The sequence below is a fragment of the Ochlerotatus camptorhynchus genome, unplaced genomic scaffold, assembly GCF_037179485.1.
Source record: "Ochlerotatus camptorhynchus isolate MF236.1 unplaced genomic scaffold, CSIRO-AGI_Acam_v1.1 ptg000212l, whole genome shotgun sequence".
Lineage (NCBI taxonomy): Eukaryota > Metazoa > Arthropoda > Insecta > Diptera > Culicidae > Ochlerotatus > Ochlerotatus camptorhynchus.
Window position 1 is genome coordinate 421,406 of NW_027040702.1, and position 26,998 is coordinate 448,403.

General features: G+C 41.8%; 1 protein-coding gene across 3 annotated transcripts in view; it reads right to left on the reverse strand.

Annotated features, from left to right (window-relative positions):
- The window catches only part of AMPdeam (AMP deaminase), a 71,686-nt gene that overhangs the window by 17,313 nt on the left and 27,375 nt on the right, over positions 1-26,998 (reverse strand). Inside the window, exons 1-2 of one of the 3 annotated variants that reach the window (XM_065224530.1) lie at positions 26,145-26,300; positions 16,570-16,783 (exon numbers count right to left, since the gene is read on the reverse strand). In XM_065224530.1, coding sequence (XP_065080602.1) covers positions 16,570-16,783; positions 26,145-26,268 — 338 coding nt within the window. In that variant the 5' untranslated portion in view covers positions 26,269-26,300. Of the gene's footprint in view, positions 1-16,569; positions 16,784-16,896; positions 17,077-26,144; positions 26,301-26,998 lie in introns of those variants that run through there. The other 2 variants (XM_065224529.1, XM_065224531.1) reach the window with 2 other exon arrangements.

Sequence of the window (26,998 nt, forward strand, 5' to 3'; positions counted from 1 at the left end):
GAATCAATCTTTCAGTTTTCCTGAACTTAATGAAACAGCACTCAAGCTTGTTGGTCTTCACTGAAGTAAATTTAGCTGGAATCTTTCGGACTTTCCTGAAGCTATCGAATCATCTTTGAAATTTTTGGAACTTCAATTAAATTCCCTCAAGTTCTCTGGACTTCCGTGAATATTCTAGATCTTCTGTGAAGTTCCCAAAAATCTTCTTTAGTTCACTAAACTTTCTCGAAGTTCTTTAGATGACGCTTAATTTAACGGAACTGCTTGAAAGTTCCTGTTGATTTTGAAGTTTACTGAAACAATCGAGCAATTTTGACGTTAATGGAACTGCATTCAAGCTTGTTAGTCTTCACTGAAGTGAATTTTTCTGAAATATTTGGGACTTTCCTGAGGTTATCGGATCATCTTTGAAATTTTTGAAACTGCGTTATTAAATTCCCTGAAGCTATCTGGATCTCTTCTCTGAAGTACTTTGTACGATTCTTAATTTATCGGAACTTCTTGAAAGTTTCCGCTATTTTCATGAAATCAAGTAACTGCCTTGAAGTTTTCAGAACTGCCATGAAGTTCACTGAAACAATCTTTCAGTTTTCCTGCAGTTCATTTGGGACTGTCGTTAAGCTATCTTGGCTATATTTGAAATGGATTGAACTTCAATTAAATTCGCAGAACTTGTTAAAGACTCCTGAACTTTTCTGATGTTTATGGATTTTCGTATGGAAACCTACCAATCATTCGCAAGCAGGGTGTCAACTCATTCACAATTTTGAAATTCCCTGATTTTTCCAGGTATTTTCCAGGTTTAAAAAAAAATCCAGGTTAAAAACATACACTTAAGACTATCATCTCCATTATATCGCAATTAATTGATACTAAGAATCAGTTCCTGGAAGAATAATTAAGCCATATAGAAAACTTTTTCAATTTTTATTAACGAGATTTTTAGAAGACACAGTTAAATATGGTAGACAATTTGAGATGGTTATGGTGAAAAATAGTTTCCCCCAAATGGCGAGATTAAGTCTTGTTCCTTAATTATGCAAATAATTGAGGAAACGTCAGTAACAAACCAATTTTATTACACGAAAACCACATTACATTCATTATTTCTTCAGAAGATGAATTTCTTCTTCAAGTTGTTGTGCTTCTCGCTGAGCGTCCTCCAAGATCTTTGCACGTTTAGCTAGTAATGCCTTGGCTTCGGCTTCCCCCTTTCTCTTCTGCATAGATGCTTTTTTTCTTTTTTTTTTTTTCATTTTTTCTTTTTGTGATTTTTAGCCATTTACACATTTGATAGTAGAAGGTCAGGCTTAGGGCCTGCCTCTAAGGAAACGTTTCAGTCTAACATTAACGTAACGTAAAACTGGCTCTGAGACAACATTTAAAAAAACTTAATGTAAAATGGGAGTTACATCGGGACTGTGGTGAGGAATGGATGCGCGAACAAGGTAGAGCTCCACCGTAAGAGACAGTGCCCCAGTCCGGCAGAGATACCCCGACGTCAGGAAAATAGGAAGGTGAAAGAACTCGGACAGCGCAGCCAACGACGAGAGTGCTAGATTTGGTTGTACAGGTGAGCGTCCTTCAAGAAAGCAATCAGTGCAGGCAGAGACGAGGGGTCGTTGCCAAGTAGCTCCCTGATGTTCTCTGGGAGTCGGTGTTGTTCGCGTAGCCTCTGAAACTCTGGGCAGACACACAGCACGTGTTCCACCGAGGCAGGGATGCTGCAGATTGGACAAACCTTGTGGAAGGGTGTCCCACCAAAATTGTGGGAAATCCTCGCATGGCCGTTCCGGAGTCTTGAAATGATCCGTTGGTTCTTGTACTTGTGGCTGTCTAGCCAGGGTCGTACGGTTTCTTTGATCTTTCTCAGGAAAGTGGTCCGCGACTGAAACCATTCCTCCTGTCAGGCTTCCATGATAATATTCGCGATCCAACGCTTGACGTCTAGGAGTGCTACATTCCTGGTGAAGCGGGGACCAGATGGACCGGATCCCGCCAGCTTGTCCGCAGCCTCATTTCCAGGAACACCGCAGTGCCCGAGAATCCACGTAAAAACGGTTGAGGGTGGGGCATATCGTGTAATGGCTTGTATCCAGGGGTGGCTCGGGGCTTCAGCTTCCAGCGCCTGGATGACGCTGTGGGAGTCCGTTAGCACAAGGTTCGGTTGATCTGCAGGAGTGATGGCTGCATCAAGAGCATAGATGCTTGTTATCCAGCCAATGCCTCCTTCTTTCGACGCTCTTTATCCTCCACAAACAACGAATGTGCATTTCTTGCTCTTAAAATCAGAGCTTTTGATATCTCCACTTTCTCAATGCCTCCTTTCTCACAAATCGCATCGTACACCTGTCTGCGTACGACAACAGACTCTTCCTTCATATTCTTGAAAAGGCATTCTGAATTGATGGAAAAGTCTCGTTCAACATTAGAATTTCCGTGTGATAAGCAGCAAACCATTTGAACAATCCTGAGCAGGTCCATAATGGCATCTTTCAGAAATCACGCCAAAATGCATCCACTCGAGTTTGTTTTCTGTTGTAGTTTTTAAAGATACTACTTTGACAGATCACTGTTCGAAACTGTCAGTTTTCCACATTTGCAAAACACCACTTACTTTACAGTGGATTGTAAGGATGCTTAGCAACTTTTCCATTCACCGCTCTGCAACAGTTTTGTCCAAAGCAATAGTTGTAGGATCGACCGATGAACATGCTCTAGTAAGAGAATACGTCAACGGGGATCTGACAAGCAGTTTGATGACTATGGCCTTCAAAAAAGTTCTGCATTCATCTCGGAATTGTAGGATGTCCTTTTCATTGGTGTTTCGAATTTAACTTAGTGCTTTCTTTACATCAAAACCAAGAATGATTTTTTTCGCTAGCAGATGATTTTAGCTGTCGTTAACTGCTTCTGCTGTCAAAACTGAAAGCTTTTAGAGAATTTCTGGCTTCATGAATCTTTCCGTCAGGTTCAGTAAAGTGCGATACATTTCTGCGTAAAGAAATGGAACCATTGATAGTCTCGCAGAAACGGCTTAATTGTGTTAGTGAAATGTGCAAATGTTTAGTGGGATTCGTATTTCATTGCAATGCTTATCTTTTTACACGAAACAGCTGTTGGCACTGACGTCAATCTCACTGTTGACAGTAGGGAATGTTGATAGAGTGACGTCACCATTTGAGTGATCAGCAATGTTTACAATAGTTTTGCTTCTAACACCAGCACCTGTTGGCACATACCTTATATGAATTCATTGGTGTGAAGTCGCCAATATAAGGTGTTGGTGAAAAAAGCGATTTGCCTTGCGTTATAATAACAATCGGTAAAAATATTCAGAATAAAGTTACTTTTACTCAATTTGGAAGGAACGATGCATAAGCAAAAAAATTCCCTGATTGTTTCGAGAATTCTCTGATAATTCCCTGATTCTTCCAGGGAATTTAGAGTTCCCTGATAATTCCAGGTTTTCCAGGTTTTTCCAGGTAGTCGCCACCCTGGCAAGTTTAAATTGTTGGAAAATGTTTGGATTATGTTTTATCATGTAATTTAATTTATTTATTTTAATTTTGGCAGACCAATATTTCCTCACCCTAGAGCGCAAATTGAAAGTTTTCATAATGAATTTGGGGATTTACACACAAAAAATAATGAAAATTACATGCGACCTAATTTGTTACAAACGATAAAAATGGAGCATGTAATGACATTATAAGCGTAATTTTACAGCTTCTGGTAATTATGTTACTGCTTAAAACATGTAAATTTACAAGTTTACCATGCATTAAAAATCGTTTGAAAACAAATTCTTCTACAAATTTAACATAAAATGCCAAAAGAGTTGTGAATTTCTATCTTTTTCTATCGATGTAAAAAACATGTAAATTTACAGGAGAAAACGTGTAATTCTACATAGTTTAACATGGAAGTTTGCATGGAGCACGTGATTATCATGACTTGCATGTAAATTTACGTGGCAAGCTTGTAGATTTACATGTTTGATGTAGTTACATACTAAAAGCTGTGAAATTACACGTACAATTTCATTACATGCTCCATTTTGTATCGTTTGCAACAGATTACGTAAAATGTAATTTTCATTATTTCTTATTGTGTAGTTACTTATGGTTACTCATGACAGGCCTGCCGAAGCTCGGAAAGCCTCTGAGTGAAGTCAAAGGGGTTTCATAGTGAATTCCGGAAAACCTTTCCATGACCTAAGACAACACGTTGTACCTGCTGTTAAATTTCTCTCGTCAATAGTATCTTCGAATTTATACGTTCTTTTTTTCATAATTGATCACTGATACACAAGCACTGATACAATCACATTCACATGCCTAGTTTTACCAATCAAAGTTGAAAAAACTCGTCACATAAGCTTTTGCTTTCGTTCTCCAGCGAAGATGGCGTCAAACTGAAACTTCATCAGACAGTAAACATTGCTCGTAACGTTCACAGATCGTTTCGAGTGATACCGTGACAATGTAAGTATGGCACCCAGTAGTTTGTCACGCTGCACCACCGTTCCGGTTTCGTATCAGTAAAATCTTGCTTCTTCCTGCTGTTCCCATGCAAGTATCGCTGTTTATAAACGCTAAACTTAGACCTAGTATTAAGGCCGGTATGCAGCTCACTCTACCTCGAAACTAATTGCATTAAGCCATCACCCTACCACCAACCTGAGCAAATCCCGCTCGGAAAGCCACTTCTTGGTATCGATTGCACTTCCCAGCATCTTCAACTTCAACAAAAAGACCGAAATTCACCTGTTCCGTACTGAACGCGCTAGAACCACTCGACCTCGGGGACGACTCGTGACCTAATGACACTTACACACTACGCGAGGATGTCTTACGATTACAAAACCCGTAAATCGATCGAACAAAGAAGACAAATTCAAATGCCCACCACTTCCGTACACGATAGCTATCGCACGCGCCGTTCCTCCGTGGTAATGGTCAGCAATCAATCGGCCATCCTGCGTGTCGTCCCGCTCGACTACTAAACTCACGATCCTAACTGGTTTCCCAGGAGCGTAGTCCAGGTGTTAAATTAAATTACCTGCAGTTTAGATTTTCACCTGACAACACAGCACCGCACTCACCGTCGTCGTCGTCGTCGGTCGGCAGCCGGAGCATATATGTTGTAATGTTGCAGAAATTAAGGCTCACGCTGTTGCTCACGTGCGTCGTTTGAATTGCTCGGGGCCGTTCGCTGGTGGGTGGGTTGGTTTGTGCTAAAATAAACCTCGATCGTATTTCAATATAGCGAAAACGCGCTTTGAAAAACTCATATATAGGTACATAATTATGGAACCTACGTCTCGTACATGGAAAGCGAAATGTAAAACCTTACGGTGCAGTTTGCTCTAATTTCTTCGCTTGAGTGGGTGAAGGATTAGGTTAACAATAATTCGATTTTGTCATCCATTATTGGCACTTTGTGGGAAATGTAATTGGAAAGGAAATTTGAAAGCTTGGCAGGATCAAGATTCCATGGTATGTGGTGTAATCGTTTGTTTACATTGCGACCCTAAGAACGAAGGAGCTGAAAATAAAACCAATGATCTTCAACTTAACAAGCGAAAACGGTCGCCCCTAGGCCACTGAGCCCTTTATTATATATAGATATAAAACAACTATAGTCAAGTGTCCGACTTGTTTTCGTTCAATCTGAGTGGTGGCATAAACGACGATGGCAATGATTGTTGTTCCTCGGCAAAGAAGCCATCCGGATAAATGACATCCCATTGTATTCCGAATAACACGTCTTCTACGAACAAGTTCTGACTAAATCATGACATCACAACAAATCATGACGGCCGACTAGTGTGTATTGTCTACGGCGAAGGAGCCTCGGCAAGGAAATCAAGGTCTGACATCAAGCTTCCAATGGTTTAATTAAAAATTGCCACGTGTTGGCTCTCTCTGGGTCACAAAACATGTTGCGAGAGAGCGCTATCAATGTTGCCAATATAATGGTAAAAACTACAAGGGATAGCTATATGAGGTTGTACGCAATGGTGACGTACGACTACGTGGTCTTATATATAATCACGATCGTGTTTCAATATGATGTCTGTGTTTGGGAAACAATCACAACATGAAATTTTGATTGCCTTTCTTTTTGCACACGCCGGTAAGCTACAGACTCCTCCCATCATGAGTAGTTTGCTATCAAGTAGCGACACTGTCTCCTCTCCTTTTGCGTAGTTTGCCAATGTCAACACCTTGAAAGAGAATCCATCAAAATCACTTGCACCCCTGCTTCCAAGTTTGGTTACAAGATTACAACTCTGGAGAGCATTTTGTGTGGTCGTTGGGGTTCTGAATATGGACAAACAGGCACTGTAATAAACTTGGTGGCCCTGAAAAGGACCGTTTCGCCAATGTTGGTGATGATTCAACCTCGAAACCGTACAGAGTGCGTCTCTGCCGCTTCAAAGCGAATACTACATCCATGGCCGCTTACGCTTCGCGTGTTCAGTGTAGGTGACAGCATCACGGATTACATTTTCCAAGAACACCTTCAGCACACCTCGTAGATCATACCGGAGACACGTTTGACATCGCCACGGCGAGCCACACGACGGATGGCGGGTTTGATAATACCACAGACAAACAGACATAACACATTGAATATTTCTCACTATAAAACATCGTCGCTAAAACATTACCGCCATCTGTTGAGTACACTGTGGTGGATAGTACGCTGAACAGATGGCGGTAGTGTGTAAACGTCATAAGCAAGAGAACTGACTATGCGCACCACAGGTGGCGGTATTACCAACTACGGTACTTTTAAATTGACCATTAAATGCTTGATCGATGAACAACTTGCGAGTGTTATGTCTGTTTGTCTGTGATAATACCCTGGATGTTATCACGAAGTACCTTACGATGACGCTTGGCGCCTCCTTTACCCGGACCTTTTCCTCCTTTGCCGCGACCAGTCATTCTTGCTTGACAGGTAGAAGAGTGGACTACCTAACCTGCCACCACCTTCCTACTGCTGATATTGCTGCTTCTGCTGCCTGCTCCCAGTGATGGGCAACTGAACCAACCGGTGCGCACCGTGTGCTGGTTCGTGTTCAAAAAAAATACTCCTGTGTTTATGTGAGCGTGTACCCTGGTTCGGTTGAGTTTTCGTGTACCAGTGTGTGGTCTAAATCAAAACCTACTGCCGGTTTTCGAGTTGATGTTCAGAACCGCAGCTTGAAAACAGAAAACCGGTGTGCTAGAATTTTGGTTTTGGTTTACGAGACCTGAACCGTGTGTCGGTATACCGTTCTTGGTTCAGAACATAGGCAAGAATTAAATAGAAGTGCTCACAAAAAGGAGAGTAAAATATTTGTACCAAGCGACAGTTCTTAATTCAATTGTAAAATATTTTGATAGACACTATTGATAGCGAAGGAACTGGAAATCATTTTGAAGTCTGACAAATACTCTTGGATATGGGTATTTTTTGGATTCCGGGTGACGCCTATAGTCTGGAAATCGATAACCGATACCTGTTTTGAAATCCAATGTGGCGGCTTCCGGTTGCAGATAAACTGAGAAATACTTAGTTGAAGATGCTAATTTCAAATAACAGACTGTAGTGGTAATTTTTATACGATAGATGGAGTAGATGAAAGCATAGAGTTGATAGTTCCGTTAGAGTACGGCAGTGTGAAGATAGATATTAGATATTATAGATATTAGAAAAGCGAGCTAGGACAACTTTTAAGGAAGGTACAAATCGGTTTTTTCATCTCTCTTTACCAAACTCCCCCTTTGGAGAGGGATGGTGAGGGGTGTCCCCCCCCCCCCCCCCGCCACCACTGGCCTGAGAAATACTGTCAAATACCGTTCAATATGGGTATTTTTGGTGTCGGGATGACGTATAAAGACCGGAAATCAATGTCTGACGCCATCTTGAATCTTCTGATTGTAGGAAAACTGGGGAATACTGGCAAATACCCTTCAATATGGGTATTTTCGGAATCGGAATGACGTATATAGACCGTATATAAATGTCCGACGCCATTTTGAAATCCAATACGGCGGCTTCCGGTCATAGAAAAACTGGGATATGCTGTCAAATATCCTTCAAAATAAGTATTTTTGGAATCGGGATGGCGTATAAAGACCGGAAATCAATGTCTGACGCCATTCTGAAATCCAAGATGGCGGCCTCCGGTTGTGAAATACTAGCAAATATGCTTTTACAATCGGGATGACGTATATAGACCGGATATCCGGAGTGATTTGAGATTTGGGCGTAATTGCATTTGTAAACAAACACGTCAATCGCCGATTTCTCGCGGATGAAAGCTCAATTTCGAAAAACTAATAACACTACGAGGTGAAGGAATTATTCTTCTTTCATTTGGCATAGCTTGTTTATGCGATTGAGGTTTTATTCAGAAGAAATCGGCGATTGACGTGTTTGTTTACAAAAGCAATTACGCCCAAATCTCAAATCACTCCGGATATCAATGTCAGACGCCATATTGAAATCCAATATGGCGGCTTCCGGTTATTGAAAAACTGGGAAATAATGTCAATTACCCTTCTATATGGGTACTTCCGGAATCGGGGTGACGTATATAGACCGGAAATCAATTTCAGACGCTATCTTGAAATCCAAGATGGTGGCTTCCGGTTGTAGGAAACTGGAAAATACTAGCAAATACTGTTCAATATGAGTATTTCCGGAATCGGGGTGACATATACACACCAAAAAAAATTCATGTAAATTTAGGTGCTCTGAGACTGACATATACGAGCGTCATTTTTGACATAAAATTGAGTCGTAATAGACGCAAAACTCAGCTCAATCAAACGTACTTTTCGTCGAGTACCGAACTTTTCAGTCTCGGAGCACTTAATTTTACATGACATGTTTGTTTACGTCTCATCCTGTATGTCAAAGATGGATTCCGTCACGTGTAAAATTAGGTATTTCTAAGTGTGTAGAGACCGGAAATCAATTTCAGATGCCATCTTAAAATCCAAGATGGCGGCTTCCGGTTGTAGGAAAACTGGGAAATACTAGCAAATATGCTTCAATATGGGTATTTTTGGAATCGGGATGTCGTATATGGACCGGATATCAATGTCAGACACCATATTTAAATCCAATATGGCGGCTTCCGGTTATTGAAAAACTGGGAAATAATGTCAATTACCCTTCTATAAATTGCGTCAGGCATTGATTTCCGGTATATATACGTCATCCTGATTCCAAAAATAACCATATTGAAGGATATTTGGCATTATTTCCCAGTTTTTCTATAACCCAAAGCCGTCATCTTGGATTTCATAATGGCATCTGACATTGATTTTTGGTTTCTAGACGTAACCCCTATTCCGGAAATACCCATATTAAAGGGTATTTGACAGTATTTCCCAGTTTTTTCTTTAACAGGAAGTCGAAATCTTGAATTCCAAAATGATGTTAGAAATTGATTTCTGGAATCTAGACATCAGCCAGATTTTGGAAATACCCATATTGAAGGGAATTTGACAGTATTGTCCAATTTTTTAACAGGAAGCCGCCGTCTTGGATTTCAAAATGGCATCTGACATTGATATCCGGTCTATATTGGTCATCGCGAATCCAAAAATACCCATATTGAAGGATATTTGACATTATTTCCCAGTTTTTCTGCATCCGTAAGCCACCATATTGGATTTCAAGATGGCGTCTGACAGCGTCTCAAAACGTCACCCTGATTCCGGAAATAGTCATATTGAAGGATATTTGGGATTATTTCTGAGTTTTTCTATAACCGGAAGCCGCCATCTTGGATTTCAAAATGGCGTCAGACATTGATTTCCGGTATGTATACGTCATCCTGATTCCAAAAATACCCATATTGAAGGATATTTGACATTATTTCCCAGTTTTTCTGCAACCGGAAGCCGCCATATTGGATTTCAAGATGACGTCTGACATTTATATTCGGTCTATATACGTTATCCCGATTCCAAAAATACCCATATTGAAAGGTATTTGACAGTGTTCAATTTTTTTTCTATAACCGGAAGCCGCCATCTTGGATTTCAAGATGGCGTTGGTCGACGATTTCCGGTATCCACGTCACCCTAATTCTGGAAATACCCACATTGCGTATAACATCATTTGAATTCACAGTTTTTCTGTATTCAAAAGCCGCTATTTCGACTTGACACTGCAAAATTGTATTCATCAAATACAAATTCTGTTTAGTTATCTGCCATCACTGGCAATTCTGAATAATGTGCACCACGCATATAAACATACAACAGTACCGGATCGGTTCTTGAATTCGAACACCGGTACTGGAAAATCAGAACCGCACCGTGTGCAGTGAACTGGTGAACACGGTGCGGTGTTGCTTGCAACTACCAAACCGAACCGAAAGCAGAACCAAACATTCGGTTCAACAGATCAGCACATTGGTTATGATTTAGAAATCCGTACCGGTGCTGTGCGGTTTTGCCCGTCACTGCTGCTCACCACGCTGTCTGAAGCGAACATGAGGCTAGACAACAGCGCTCTTTTATATCTTTTGAGGTTGAAGTAGAATGATGTGCAACCAAGGGGTACTCGATTATGACGACTGCGTTTGGGAAGAACGTGTATTTCATGAAAACAGTGATAAATTTATCACCTTTTAATTGTACATTGGAAAATGCTTGACATGTACCACTTTTCAATAGTTTCTTGTTAAAAATCAACAGTCGGAAGCATTGTTATCGATGCGTACAAATATTTCTGATCGATTCGTGATAAAATTATTGAAATTGGTCCAGGAGCAGCTGAGTTATTAACGTTCAAAATCTTTCATAATTTTGTTACATATTCCATTTTCGGTTTTCACAAGGGGTACCCCCATATAGAAATCACAGACGTAGTCCTACGTCGAAAGTCAACCATTATAATAATTAAATTCAAAGAGAGACTGGGAAAGTCAAGATCCCAATGACCAAATCCGATTGATTCCGAGTGGACGTGGTTAGAATCTTAATTTAGTAAAAACTAATCATACGACCTGTTCGACAAGGGACTTCTTGGGCTGATTGAGGTTTTGAAAAATCCTCCTGAACTTCAAACGCGAAGGTTAACGAACACACACACACACATCAAGCGGACTTGCTGATACCGTCGAAGCTGATTGAGTGACTACCTGATTTTCTAGAATTCTCAGAGCCGAACAAAACTCTGAACTAGCTGCCTTACTAAAAGGAAAATCTATACTTCTATTGTAGGTCCACTATGATATTTAACTTGAAATGTGTTCTTTGCATCAAAGGGGATTCTAATAAAGCCTGAGGCTAGTTTCCTTACTAAAGTGAAAGAATACACTACTCTGGCGAATTTTGGATCTTGAATGCAAAGTACTTGGAAGGGATTTGGATCTTTACAGAACGACATTGTGGTTTGAAACTAACGAAAAGTCTTAAAAATTCGACTCCTACTAAGATAGGCTCATGATGTGCCAAATAAGAGAGAAAGAGATGAACTTGAACTTTTATAGAACTTATTCTTGATTCTCTTTTAGTTACTACTTTGTAGATGCATTTGAGACTTAGGCAAATCTACAAAATTAATGATTATCTGAGCATGCGTTCCGTATACAATTCACTTGATCCAATAATTTAAAAAAAATACACCCATATGCTGAAATATTTACAGAATAACCTTGAATACATTTGGATCTTCTCGAGAGAATTGAGGTTCAATTTGACATAAAAATATTACATTCTGAGGTGGCAAATCCGGGTGGTTTCTAAGCAAATTAAATTAGCATAACTATTTTCTAAAATACCCAGATAAAGGGTGATACGGTCAAAATTTGGTCAAGGGAAAACGCGTGTAAATCGGTGAAATCGTTTATTTAAAAAATCAAATTAAATTTCTTTTTCAAGTTCAATTAGTATAAAATTCAGGAAAAATATTCAGTTAGGCTTCCGCTTTTCCAAATCCGAATTGCCGGGCCTTACGCTTGACCCCTGCCATCAGATTTTGTACAGCCACTTGAACTGCTGCTCGCCCTTAGCAGTTTTTTTGGTCTTCTTTAGGTTCCGCTTGACAATAGCCCAGTATTTCTCAATTGGGCGGAGCTCTGGCGTGTTGGGAGGGTTCTTGTCCTTGGGAACCACCTGCACGTTGTTGGCGGCGTACCACTCCATGGCCTTTTTACCGTAATGGCAAGATGCCAAATCCGGCCAAAACAGTACGGAACAACCGTGTTTCTTCAGGAAAGGCAGCAGACGTTTATTCAAACACTCTTTCACGTAAATTTCTTGGTTGACAGTCCCGGAAGCTATGAAAATGCTGCTTTTCAAGCCACAGGTACAGATGGCTTGCCAAACCAGATATTTCTTTGCGAACTTTGACAGTTTCATGTGCTTGAAAACATCTGCTACCTTTCCCCTTCCTTTTGCCGTATAAAACTCCTGTCCCGGAAGCTGCTTGTAGTCGGCTTTGACGTAGGTTTCGTCGTCCATTACCACGCAGTCAAATTTCGTCAGCATCGTCGTGTACAGCCTCCGGGATCGCGCTTTGGCCGTCGTATTTTGTTTATCATCGCGATTTGGAGTCACTATCTTCTTGTAAGTCGATATTCCGGCTCGTTTTTTGGCTCGATGCACGGTTGTAGACGATACACCCAGCTTATTTGCGGCATCTCGGAGAGAGAGGTTAGGGTTTCGCTTGAAACTACCGGCAACTCTCTTTGTCGTCTCAGCGGCTTCCGGTTTTCGATTTCCCCCCGATCCAGACTTCCTGGCTGTCGACAAACGTTCCCCAAACACTTTAATTACATTTGTAACGGTTGATTTGGCAACTTTTAGCGATTTTGCCAACTTTGCGTGCGTGTAGCTCGGATTTTCGCGATGCGCGAGCAAAATTTTGATATGCTGCTCTTCTTGCTTGGACGGCATTTTGACAACTGAAGAGTGAATTCCAAAATCAAAATAGGAGCAACATTCTACACACACACACCTTCAAAATGAGGGGTGTTCAGGTTTTTTAAATGCAAAATTGAAAGAAATACGTCAAGTTGATATTGACCAAATTTTGACCATATCACCCTTTACCTACAAGCCTATGCTCCAAATATTCTGAAATATTCACAGAATATCTTCAAATACTTTTGAAACAACTCATGAGAAGTGAGGTTCTATTCGCTTTACAAATATTGCAAATTGAAATGGCAAAGCCGGGTGTTTTATAAAATTAATTATATTAGTCTAATTAATTGCAACAATGCCCATAAAAGTCCATAAAAGTATGTAATGTACATAAAAGCCCAGACTTCAAAATGCTGAAATCTTTACAAAATAGCTTCAAATGCTTTTGAAGCTTCTCATGAAAATTGAGGTTCAATTTGACTGATCAATATTTCAATCTGAAATGGCAAAACCTGGTGATTTCTAACATTAGTTGAATTAGTCTAAAACGCTTATACTTCAGAATATTTTCGATGTCCAAGAATATCCAATGATCTTCATTTTCCCCCAATTTACGATATTTAGAGGCTCTGTGCACTCACACAGTCACCTAATGCCATTTTATTCAGCTTGTACAACTGGTTGACCTGGTTTGGGCCTCCCATAGCTCAGTTGGTAAAGGTGCAGCTACAAAGCAAGACCATGCTGCAGGTGGCTGGGTTTGATTTCTGGTCCTGGGTGAAGAGAGTATGATTGTACTTTTTTTTTGGTTGATTTGTTTTCCGTACTGAGTACCAATACTACCGACGCCAGGCAGGCAGCTCCCACACCTGGACCCTACCTATCGACCCATCAACTGATGGACCGGGGACCAACGGCTTTACTTCCCTGATCAGAGATGTTATGCCTCAGAAAATTTGAACCCAGGCCTTTTTGAGTGAAAGGTAATCTCGCTTACGCTCACTACCGGCGCCATTATGATTGTACTTGCCACACAATTATACTAATGCAAAACTGGTACATGCATCGTAAGATCTCGATTAATAACTGTGGAAGTGCATCTAGCACACTAAATTGAGGGCACGTACCTGATCTGTATTAAGAAAATCTCAAATGTTACGTGGCGTTAGTAACTTTGACCTGCATTACACGTCATGTCCACTAAAAATGTTGGTGAAATTGACCGTATATTCACGTAAACAGATTTAGTGTGTTTGGGACTTCGATATTTCCGTGAAACGAGATTTACGTGATTTTTAGGTACGTAAAAAATCAATATGGCGTCACCGAGCGTGGTGAAAGAACTCATTAAAGATTCAAAATTCCTCAGCGCTTGCTGCAAATGTTGGAAGGTAATTAGATTTCTTTACATTAATTTATTTATGATTATATGTAGCCTTTTTCTAGTTTTATAATTTCAGACAGTGACATCAGCTCTTTGAGTCTGCAAACAGGTGTTAATATTATTTTTGGTTTCTACCTAATAATAATAATAATCAAATAGTCAATATTTTACAATTTTATGAGTAGGTATAAGTATTAATTTAAACACGTGAAATTTATATCTTCCCGATAAAATTGCATAATATTGAATGCATCTATACATTCTCATTAAAAATTCACGTAAAGCATTTTAAACAAAACGGAATGTCAGCAGTACGTGGAAATCAGGTCTCATTTACCTGACTAATCATGTAGATAATTGAAGTTGAATTTTGATCGGCTACATGCAATTCCGGTAAAAGTTACGTGAATAATAGGGTGGACGAAAACCACCTAAGATTTTTCAGAGTGTACGACATTCAATTAACATGACATTGTATTAAGCCTTCCTACGATATTTAATGACTCTATCCATACCGTTGGGCAGTTTCCACATATTCCCCACTGTTGTGTCTGATGACTCTGATGACGTAGATTCCAGAATAGTTCGGATGTCCTACAATATTCCATCATATGATATGGAGTTGCACCTAATATTGAAGCCTTGCTATTTGTTGGTAACTATGTGAAGCTTCTTATAATACTTTCTTACAATCTACGGAGTGCAGACGAAACGTGGAGAAGGCGAATGAACCGCGAATTACACCAGCTGCTGGGAGAACCACCCATCGTTCATACAGCAAATATCGGGTGGCTACGGTGGGCTGGGCACATCGGTAGAATTTCGGACAACAGTCCGTTAAATTTGGTTCTCGATAACGAACGAACTGGAACGACACGAAGACGAGCGCAGTGGGCATGGATCGAGTGGAATGCAGACGACTTTCTTGTACAGTAAAGGACACCCAGGTCTTAGCTCGACTGGCATTGTATGTAGATGATCCAGTTATCTAAGAAATAAATTCAGTCCGTTACACTCTGATTGAGCTAGAAGTTATTTCTTATGATCATCTCAAACCAAGCGATTATCCGGTTTCCGTGAAAGCTTAAAGGACTTCCCAACAAAATACAGAGAATTTTTAGGATAAGTCAAAATATAAAAAGAACAGGGTGTCTACTACCTGAAAAAAACTGAAAATCAGGGAATCTTCAGTAGACCTGTGCAACAGCCGTGACAAGATTGTTCACTAAAATGGTGGAATCAGAATACGAAGACTCGGAAGATACTCTCAGTGATTCAAGTAGCGATGTTCAACTGGTAGATGGGTTCCCAGAATTCAGACGTTTCTCTACCGACGAGGATGATGTTTTCCCACTTTCGTCTAATCAGCATCATAATAATATACCATCGCGCTACTGTCAAACTCTGTGATGGTAAAATCAACTAACAACTTCCCTTACTTTGCACCAATCTCGATCATTATTAACAGGTAAATATTCATTTTATTCAATTAGTATATTATACTGTCATCACTGTTTATACTATCATTGCAACTAATTCATTTTGTCCACTGTTGTACACTTATTAATTCATTCATTGCAACTACTTCACTGTTTGTACTATCATTGCAACTAATTCATTTAGGCATATTCAATTGACCTGCATTGGGTTATTATTTTGCATGCTGGAAAAGGGGAAAAGGAAGGACTCACGATTCAGCAAGGAGAGTATATGGAAGCCGTTCTAGGGCAACCCCATGTGGTTTATTTTATAGCGAATTCGTTTATTATTCAGTTCCAACCTGGATCGGGTATCAAGATTGGGTCTGCTTGTTTTCTGACAAACGTCAGTTTGCTCGTTTGTTTTTAAAACCTAGCTCAGGTTGAGGTTCGCACTGACAAAAAGTTCGGTTTCGCACTGGGTTGGAACTGGTTCCAACCCCGATAATAAACGAATTCGCTATTAGACATTATAGTTTGACGTGATCATCATGAACCACTCACGTTCTGGAATGTGGCCTTCATAAGACCCCCTTCTGTCTCACAAAATAAAATAAAAACAAATCAAAATGTTAACGACACGACTGATAGAAGCCACAAATGGCCGCTATCAAACCTGATTTTACAATCAGCCATTTGTGGATTCAACAGACAACACTTCCTTGTTAACTAGTACCACCTGGTGGCTATTTTCGGAAACATTCCCTTCGACCTTGATTGATTCCGAAACCATCGGGGATGAGTCTTATCATCAACCGATCACCTCCACGTTACACCAAGACCACACAACATAATCACCTAATTTGCAAATACTCACTTGGCGTTCAGCTGCCGCTGCAGCTGCAGCTTATTCTCAATCTGCTCGATCGGAAACTGTGGCACTTCGTACGGTGCCGAGATTTCATTCGGCAGTCCACCGGCGAGATTCTCCTGCGACAAACTGAGCCCAGCTCCGAGCGTTCCCACACCGCCGCCACCTCCTGCTCCGACACTGTTGGCCGTGTGAATACCGGGTGATTCATTACCCTGAACTGCAAAGCAAAACAAAACAAAAGAACAGAAAGATAACCGTTAGTAACTGACCTTTCCTCGACGATTACGGCAGAAATGATTGTGTTCGTGAATTTGATAAACGACACGTCACCAAGATCATCGCCCGAATCGGCACTATCCACGCGTTTTAAGGTCTCGATCAGGTCTTGATCGCTGAGAACCTGCAGCGCAGTGCGGGAATCTTGTTTGTTGAAGTTGATCTCTTTCGATTTGGGGTACCCCCGGTAAGCCATGATAGTTGAATGATGTTCACTTGACCAGCGCTGGAATAGTACTAGCAGCTTCCTTGAACGGCTTGAAGCCGTGTTGCTCGCCGCATCAGATTACAACCAAGAGGTGACTTGACCTTCACAATTGTATTGTTTGTATACGAAACGGACGGATTGACAGAGCCGATGCATTCTCGGTTGTTGAGGGGCTCCGGTCAGCTTGGGACGATGGGTTCATAAGAAGATTTAATTGGAAAATTTTGTGGAATGAAGTGCAAAATTTCGATTAGAAGTTTGATTGAGTGTTAATTAAAAACATATGATGTAGAGGTTTTTTGTTTCGAAAACATCTCCATTAGAACCCACCGCACATATAATCGCTTATCAAGCAACTGCTCTGAAATTGTATTCGATCCACTTTCTCCTGTTCGCTGCATTCGTTGGAATTTTTGTTCGACTTTTTATTGGGATCTTTGTTTTCGGAAAGAGTTCACTGCCCATCCGGCTTAAGAATAATGACGAAGCAAGTATTTCTCTCTTTCTTTTAAGGTAAAAGGGGACGCAATTACTTTAAACAAAAATCATAAGCAGTTGTTTCGTTCAAAACCAATATTACGTTCATGAAAATGTATTCATTGCATTCTACTTGCCTACCGGAACACAGTGAACACATTTGCATTGACAGAATTTCGGTCTTAGAGGAAAAAACTACTTTTAAATTTCGAAAAATTAATGACGTCTCCTTTCCCCTTAATCTCTCACCGTATCAGAACAAGTTTTCCATTATATTCGTATGTATTATCCTCTCATATTGTAACCTACTTGTACCAAAAGAAGAATAAACAAAACACGATGTTTGTTTGCGAACTGAGATTGTTATTGTTCGGCATCGTTTCCTTGTGATTGGACGATGCCGAACTGCTTACGTTGGATGCATAAATAAATATTTGTTACGCGAAAATCATGCCGGTCAATTCCGTATAAACGAAAAGAAGAAGGGTCATGGGATTGCTGCAGTGTTTTTGTTTCCTGCAAGTATGAGGGGTATTGCTAGATTGGGTGATAATGAGAAATTCATTGTATCACAAAAAAATATCATGAGAAACCTAATATCAACATGAAGCTTTAGTGCGATCATTTATTAACTAGAGAAAGTTCTGAAGAGGGTAGGTTGAAATTGAAAATTTGAATAGAAGTTGAAAGTTAGCGAAGGGCCATTAATGCGACAGTACTAGTCAAACGCACACTCCTTTACCTAACCATACATAAATGTATGAGGAGACTTGAAGTATTTCTTCAAATCTACAAGCAAAAGACTACGCGTTTGACTTGCTCATATACTCTCCCTTATTCTGCAAGTTACGTGACTCGCAGAATAGGGGGGACTGTCTGCGGCTGTGTTATAGTTCTAGCGACGTTGTATCATTAATGTTAAAAACCAAAATATCTTGCACGATTTTTGTTTTTTTTTTAATAAAAAAAAGCTTATGCAAAATGTAAACATTTGCGATGCGCAAAATAATGGACATTTCAAAACTGAAAAAAAAATCGTAAAACAAGAACCTACGTATTTAAGAGAATATTTTCTAAGGAGTTCTAGGAAAAATTCTAATAGATCTTTGACTTAAGCTTGAGTTATTTAATATCTGGACGCACTGTTTATTTTACTGCAATGCTCCTATCAGTCGGATCTGGAATGTTTTGAAATGTTTCCTCGTTCAGTGCTGACAAGTTCGTCACGATTCATTTGGTTTAAAAGAAGTTATACTTGATGGAAGCCGCGACCCGAAAATTAAATTTGGACACCCACTTGGAAAATCCGACGTGGTCAGGTTAAAAATTCGCGAAGTCGATAAAATTGGCTAAATCGACCGTGTGCAGTGTTTTCAAACCTTTCCGTGAGCGGCATAAAGGGTGACTAAAAACAAAAAGACCTGTAATTCGTGATTCAATAAGTATAAAAAGTCCATTTATAGTTGCTTTACAGTACTTTTATTAAAACTTCAAACTTACAGCATTAGATGGTTACGTTTCTCCAGTTCGAACGAAATCTCGAACCGTCCGCACACCGACACGAAATCAGCGCATTTCTTCCATTTTCTCCGCATTTGCTGGATGCCCTTGACTGCCCCGCCGCTTCGTCGAAGTCGCTGCTTTGAAATTGCCCAATATTTTTCGATTGGTGGATTGGAGGATTCATTAGCAGTGGTCGCGAACACTGGCGCGGTAACCATAGCACGGTGATTGAGGAAATGCTTCGCCAACCCGAGCGTCTGTTTACCATGGAGGTGCGGCTCAAACAGCGTCTGACGGGCATCCAGCGGCTGAATAAGAAATGCCCTTCCACGGAAGCTACATCTAAGATGGCAGGCCCATCACGGCGGATAGGAGACCTTAGGCCAACCTCCTACTGTCTCTGAAACCTTTACAATTGTTACAGAAACCAATAGAGAAAGACATCGAACTGATTTAACGGCAACGACTTTAAGCGCAAAACAACGGACACGAATTGGATTATGGAATGAGTGAAGTTCGTTGGCCAAACTTTGGAGAACACAAACTGCCGTCGGGACAGGTACTACTATACTCCGGTATTCGAGGTGAAAACGCTCCGCGCCATCATGGAGTTGGTCTCCTACTTAGCGTCCAGGCAAGTGCTGCGCTCATCAAGCGGGAGCCTGTTAATGAGAGGATAATCGCTGCCGGATTTAGAACACGGTTTCGTAGGCTTATTTACCATAATCCAATGTTATGCGCCAACCAATGCTGCCGAGCTACAGGACAAGGAAATTTTTTACAGTCAACTGAATGCCGTCGTGGATAAGGTCCCAAAGGGTGACATCAAGATCTACACTGGCGACTTCAATGCGAAGATCGGCTCCGAGAACACGGACTATGAGCGTGTCATGGGACGCCATGGTATCGGCGAAATGAGCGAGAACGGTGAGCTGTTTGCAGAATTTTGTGGCAATAACGACATGGTGATCGGGGGCTCGCTCTTCCCCCATCGGCCAGTGCACAAAGTCACGTGGGTTTCCCGTGATAGACATACTGAAAATCAGATCGACCACATCTGCATCAGCCGAAAATGGAGACGGAGCCTTCTTGATGTCCGGAATAAACGCAGCGCCGACATCGCGTCTGACCATCACCTTCTAATCGGTGAAATCCGCCTACGCATGGCGCGGATCCAGCGACGGGAGGAGAGACTCGGGCGGTGGTTCAACACACGCCGACTTGAAGATCCAGCGGTAAAAAGGTCTTTTGTTGAAGAACTTGAGACTCGAGCTGCGGACGTTCCAGAAGGTGGCAGCGTAGAAGAACAATGGACGGCCATCAATAATGCCTTTATAGAAACAAGCGAGAACAACTTGGGTGAGCTGCGCACCCAGAGGAAAGAGTGGATCACAGATGAAACCTGGCGGAAGATTGAGGAGCGTAGAGAAGCAAAAACCGCGATAGAGCGGGCGAGAACCAGAGGAGCCAAGAACGAAGCTCGTCAACGGTACTCGGCTCTAGAGAAGGAAGTCAAGCGCTCTTGCAGACGGGACAAGCGAGCGTGGGTGAACTCCCTGGCCAACGAAGGGGAGAAAGCCGCAAACACTGGCGATATACGCCTCCTCTACGATATCTCACGATGCCTGAGTGGAGCAAGAATGAACCCGAGGATGCCAGTGAAGGACACGACTGGACAATTGCTTACCGACCCCACTGACCAGCTGAAACGCTGGTTTGAGCACTTCGAACAACTTCTTCAAGTTTCGACGGCCAACCAGCCATCAACATCTCGGCATGATCCGCCTAGGGTGCGGCGCATCACTCGCGTCAATTCCGAGGCCCCATCACTGCAGGAGATTGAAGCAGCTATCCGAAGCATGAAATCCAACAAGGCTCCAGGGGTCGATCGCATATCAGCAGAGATGCTCCTAGCTGACCCCATGCTATCCGCACAAATGTTGCATCAACTATTCTGTAATATCTGGGATACCGCGACTTTTCCGGCCGACTGGATGCAGGGCGTCTGAAGTGAAGGTCCCAAAGAAGGGGGATCTGACTGTGTGCGACAATTGGCGAGGCATCATGTTTTTTTTTTTTCCTTTGGTTTGTTTTTTTCCGTCGATCTTGTTTTCCGTGCTGAGCACCAATGCTACCGACGTGCCAGGAAGGCAGATCCCACACCTGGACCCTACCTATCGACCCATCAACTCATGAACCGGGGACCAACGGCTTTACTTCCCATCCGAAGGAAGGCGTGATCAGAGATGTTATGCCTCAGAACATCCCGGCGGCGCCGACTGGGATTGAACCCAGGCCTGCTGGGGTGAGAGGTAATCACGCTTACCACTACACCACCGGCGACGTTAAGGCATCATGTTACTGTGTATTGTCCTCAAAGTTCTGTGCAAAGTTATCCTGAATCTGATACAGGAGAAGATCGACGCGACTCTCCGACGGCAGCAGGCAGGATTCCGTGCCGGAAGATCTTGTGTGGACCATATTGTCACACTCCGCATCATCCTGGAGCAGGTCAATGAATTCCAAGAGTCCCTTTATTTGGTATTCATTGACTACGAAAAAGCTTTCGACCGTCTCAATCACGAGAATCTGTGGGGCACCCTGAGACGCAAGGGAGTCCTGGATAAAATCGTCAACCTCATCGAAGCGCAGTATGAGGCTTTCACGTGCAGAGTTCTGCATAACGGAGCCTTATCCGACCCTATCCGGGTTGTCGCTGGTGTGAGACAAGGATGTATACTATCACCGCTACTGTTTCTCATGGTAAATCGACGAGATCATGGTAGGTGCAATTGACCGTGTACCGAACCGTGGGCTGCTTTGGCAGCCTATCACCATGGAGCATCTCAACGACTTCGATTTGGCTGATGATGTTGCTCTAGTAGCACAACGGCGCTCTGATATGCAGAGTAAGCTCAATGACCTAGCCGAACGCTCCTCTGAGGCGGGTCTCACCATCAACGTCAACAAGACCAAATCGTTGGATATCAACACGGGCAACCCTTCCAACTTTACGGTAGCGGGGCGAGCAGTAGAGAAGGTCGAAAGTTTCCAATATCTTAGCAGCCAAATAGCGTCGGACGGCGGGACCAAGAGCGACATAGGTGCACGAATCAAAAAGGCTAGGGCTGCCTTTGCGGGTTTACGAAACGTATGGAGATCCAACCAGATAAGTCAACGTACCAAAATCGGAATTTTCAACTCGAACGTGAAATCTGTGTTGTTATACGCCACCGAGACGTGGTGTGTATCAGCACTGAAAAGCTGCAGGTCTTCATCAACCGATGTCTGTGGTATATAATTCGTGCCTGGTGGCCTCACAACTGGATCGCGAATGCCGAGCTCCATCGTCGATGTCATCAGAAGCCGATAGCAACAGAAATTCGAGAGCGAAAAAGTGGAGGTGGATCGGCCACACGCTTCGACGGGGCGGAAACAAAATCTGCAAGCAAGGGGCAGGACATCGCAGCAGAGGCTCATGGCGGCGGAGCCTCAACAAGGAAATTAAGCAAGTCGATAGGAATCTGACCTGGGCAAAAGCGAGCAGCCGCCCAGGATGGAAGTCTTTCACGTTGGCCCTTTGCACCACTGGTGGTGCACAGGACCCTTAAGTAAGTAAGTAAATTAGCTTGGGGACAAAAACGATCTTGTTGGCAGCATACCACTCCAGAACCACCTTGGAGTAGTGACAGCTGGCCAAATCGGGCCAAAAGATAACTTTGCCCCTATGCATTATAGTCGCTATATTAATAGTCTGGCGGATAGAATTTCGATCTATCCAAAAGCGGAACCAATTCAATATATTGTAGACCAACAATTAAAAAGGTTCTCAACTTTTATAAACAAAACGTTGTTATTCTTTCCTCGACAATCAAACGCAAACTACCGGCATCAATGGATACACGCAATACACGCTTTTTCAGGCATTCTTCGATGTAAACTTGAAATAGCATCGTCGAGGATGTGACGAATGGTTCCGTTTTCAGGTCACAACTGCAAATCGCATGGCCCTGATGGCGGCAAACACGAACTTGAATCTTCCCGGCACATCCCAACGTCCAGTCGCGATGTAATACTTTTGACCAGGAAGCTGCTTAAAATCGAGTTTGACGTATGTTTCGTCATCGATCAAAGTGCAGCCCTTGTGTTTCGTCAAAACACGTTCGTACAAGAGCCTTGCACGCTTTTTGGCCACGGAATTCTGCTTCATGTTCCGGTTCGGATGTTTACTAGCTTTGTACGACTTGTATCCTTCCATAGCAATAATGTTCTGCACCGTTTGAAGGCTGGCGTTGTACCTTCTGGCCACATCTCGGATCGAAAGACCGGGGTTGGCTTTAACGCACCTCAACACCTTGCTGCGCAGCTAACGATCCCTGGTTCCAGTTTTTTCGTAGGTCCGTTGATTCCTTTCCACACTCAGGGTTTCCTTGTAGGTTTTGAGCACTCGACAAAATGTTGTTTTCGGCATCTTCAGCACTTTAGCCAGCTTGTAACCGGACCACTCCGGATTTTCCAGGTGTTTATGCACAATATTTTCTTCTTCTTTCGAGTTCCATTTGACGTTATTTCTGAACGCGATCGACTACTTTGATTAAACTTGCACCAGCTGTTCTCTATAAAAGTGGTGCTAGCGGCGCGCGAGGTCCGTACCAATTTACTTTTAGTCAGCCTTTGCTATCGATCGGCAGGACCATAGCAAGCGTCGCAGTGGAACTAAGGATCGGAAGCTGCATTTGAAGTTGTTGAGAACGGTTAGGGCAAACCCAAGGCTGTCGGATTATGGTATCGCCAAGAAATTTAATGCACCGTCAGAAGGATTCGTCAGTGAGAAGGATTTCGATCTTTGCGGGCCAGTAAGCAGTGAAGATGGATTATGGGCAGCTTCCCGGACAAAAGTTCTATAAAGCCACTGGTCGAGGTGATGTCCCTAGCAAGTATAAATTTCCAAAAAAGCTTGTGATCTGGCAACGTGTTTGCGGCTGCGAACAAAAAACCCAGGTTTTCGTGACAAACTAGACTATGGATTCCAATATGTACAAGCAGGAGTGCCTGAAAAAAACGTATTCTTCCGCACAGTAAGGCACACAATGGACCGAATTTGGTAATCTGCGACTACAGCGTAGAAGTTCTACAGTGGTATCGAGACAACGTGGTAGATTTCTTCGAAAAGGACATCAATCCACCCAACTGCCCTCAATTCCGCCCAATTGAGAAATATTGGGCAATTGTTAAACAGAAGTTGGAGAAAATGGAAAAGTGACTCGGGATGCGACAGAGATGAAGAGATGGTGGAACAAAACGGCCGCTCAGATTAGCCAACAGAATGTCCAAAATATGATGAGTGGTATTCGAAGAAAAGTTCGAGATTGTATCAAATCCAAATCGGAATAATTTGTTTCGCTATTTTTTCTTTAAAGTGCAATAAATGACCTTGATTTCGAGAACTTTTTAAGTAGCTCTGTGGAAAATTCCATGACGATTGTGAAGCGGATTCGTGAAAAATGCCAAGGAAATCGAATGTTGAGGGTACAATTCGAAAGGAAATTTTCGAGCAATCTCATTTTTAAATAAATTTTTAGGTTCAAGAGAGAATTTAAAATGTTTTCGAAGATTTCTAAAAATAGCTCCAGGAAACATGCTGCTGTCTCAGTAATCACCCACTTATCGGTTCAATAGCATTCAGTTTTATGCTTAATTTAAATGTATATCGGTAAACCAGGATTTCCAACATTATGAAAAAAAAAAATGGAAAATACCAGGAAATTGTTAATCAAGCTTTGCTGGTGACCATAACTAAATTTAGATAAGAGTAGCAGTTCAGCAGATCCTCAAGGAAGCTCAAAGGAATTTTATAGAAGGTCAGATAATCCCAAAATCTCTTCAAATATGTCCCAAAGGGAATCTTGGAGTAGTTTTAGATATATTTAATAAAATCAGTGAACTTCAGCAGACTCCACGAATCATGGGTAGATTCTAAAAAAACTACAAAGGAAAGTCCTATGAGGTTGTACGAACTGTTGCCGTAAGACTACGCATTTGATGAAAAGGACGGTGTAAGAGGACCCTAACATAAAAAGGGCTGTTTCACCTAAGTCTTTTTTGGTAGCCGTGACCACTTTTCGTTAAATGTTAATTTTTCGTGCTAGTTGCGTTTACCCCTATTTAGAAAACACAGACTCAGATAAATTCAGAGGACTTTAAAGATGTTTAGTGAATTCCAGAAAAATGTGGGCAATCTCGGAAAAGCTTTTTACACAGAAAATAAGTTCAGGGTGTCTAGTAGAAATTCAGAGATCCACATAGAGAATGTCAAGGAATATAATGGCATTTCATATTAAGATTAGCAACTCCTGGGAAATTTCAATAAAGTTTTAGGGAGGCTTCACTCCGAGGGGGATGACTCTGTCTACGATGCAGGAAAAATTGTGTCTTGCTGTGGTTAGCTGTACGCACGCTGAGTAGATTGAGAGAAGATTGACGAGGATTCTGAAGAATTCCTGCAAAAAGCTGATGCGCGGTGCAAGTAGAAGCGATAAATGAAAGAAGATTTTTGAAGATTGATTCGCTAGTGTGAGATTTGTTGAGCATATAGAATTGAGATTTAGATGTGTTGTCCCCATCGCTTTACTGTCATTTCGCTTAACTCTTATCTGCCAAAACATCTAGTAAAATTGTTATGGAAATGCAAGCATTGTCACACTTTTACTTGTACAGTGTTGGGCACTACCTCTATTAATATCAAAATTGTAATAATCCGGAATTGTGTAACATTTTCCCATTTTTGTTCACACCAAATTATGCTGAGAGTAACGCTGGCTACTAAACGTCGTATTATTTAATTATACATGATGTGATGGTTACAGAACTTTTTTAAACAAAGTAAATATACTCCAATGAAGCCAACAAATTTTCCAAACGGTGATCCTAAAAATAACGCCACACTCTCTATAAGATGTTGTTATTGTTACATTACACCACAGCCAACACACATTTTCTTCAACGATTAACAATTTCAGTTGAAAACCCCCCTTCCAAAGAATTTTTCTGTTACACAAGTTACACAAGAATCGCACTGCACACATATCAAACTTCTTGCTACGGCTAAGTTTACCTTCTGGTGACAAGTAATCGGTGATCAAAATTTGCGGCGATCGCGGTGAAAGCATCATCTCCAACTGATCCACCGACGAGTCCCGCCGAGCGTCAATTTTCAGCAGCATTCCACGAGCACTCATCTTTCGTTTTTTGCTTTTCTTCTCTTTCCCGACTGACTCTTTCACTGCCCTGATGTCAGTTACCTTCTTCTCCTGTATAGGTAATTAATAATATCACTCTCACGAACCGAATGTTGCACTCAAAAAATCTTCCTCCTTCCCCCTGGTCGTGTGACTCAGTTTCACTTTTCCGGAATTATCACAAAATGCCAATCGCTGCTAATCGTTAATAATTTTCCTAGGAGAGTATTGAAATTCCGTCTGATCGATGGCGACAGCTGCCGTTAAATTACTGCTGTTGAAGGTGCTTCTTGCACAACAACTTCCTCCTGCTGATGTAGTTGAGGTACGAGAAATCCGAAACACGCGCGCACATCTTCTATTGACACCTTCCCCCACCCAGCACTCTTTGATCGAACTGATCTGGATCGAAAACAGTTTTCCCTTCATTATCAAGAAAAGTGTCAAATTTCCTGCACATTAAATTTTAGCACATTAGTCACCGTTGGTCTAGCTACCCGAGCAAAGTCTGAGATCAAATTGAGAACTAAATTTGATGTTGTGATGTCGCTGATAATGATTACTACAGGTTGGTACCGTTTTGGACGATTTAACGGCTAAAATATCAAAATTATTGGGAGTAAATTGATTTGTTTTCCGTCGATCTGTACCAATCCTACCGACACCAGGGAGGCCGCTCCCACACCTGGACCCTACCTATCGACCCATCAGCTCATGGACCGGGGACCAA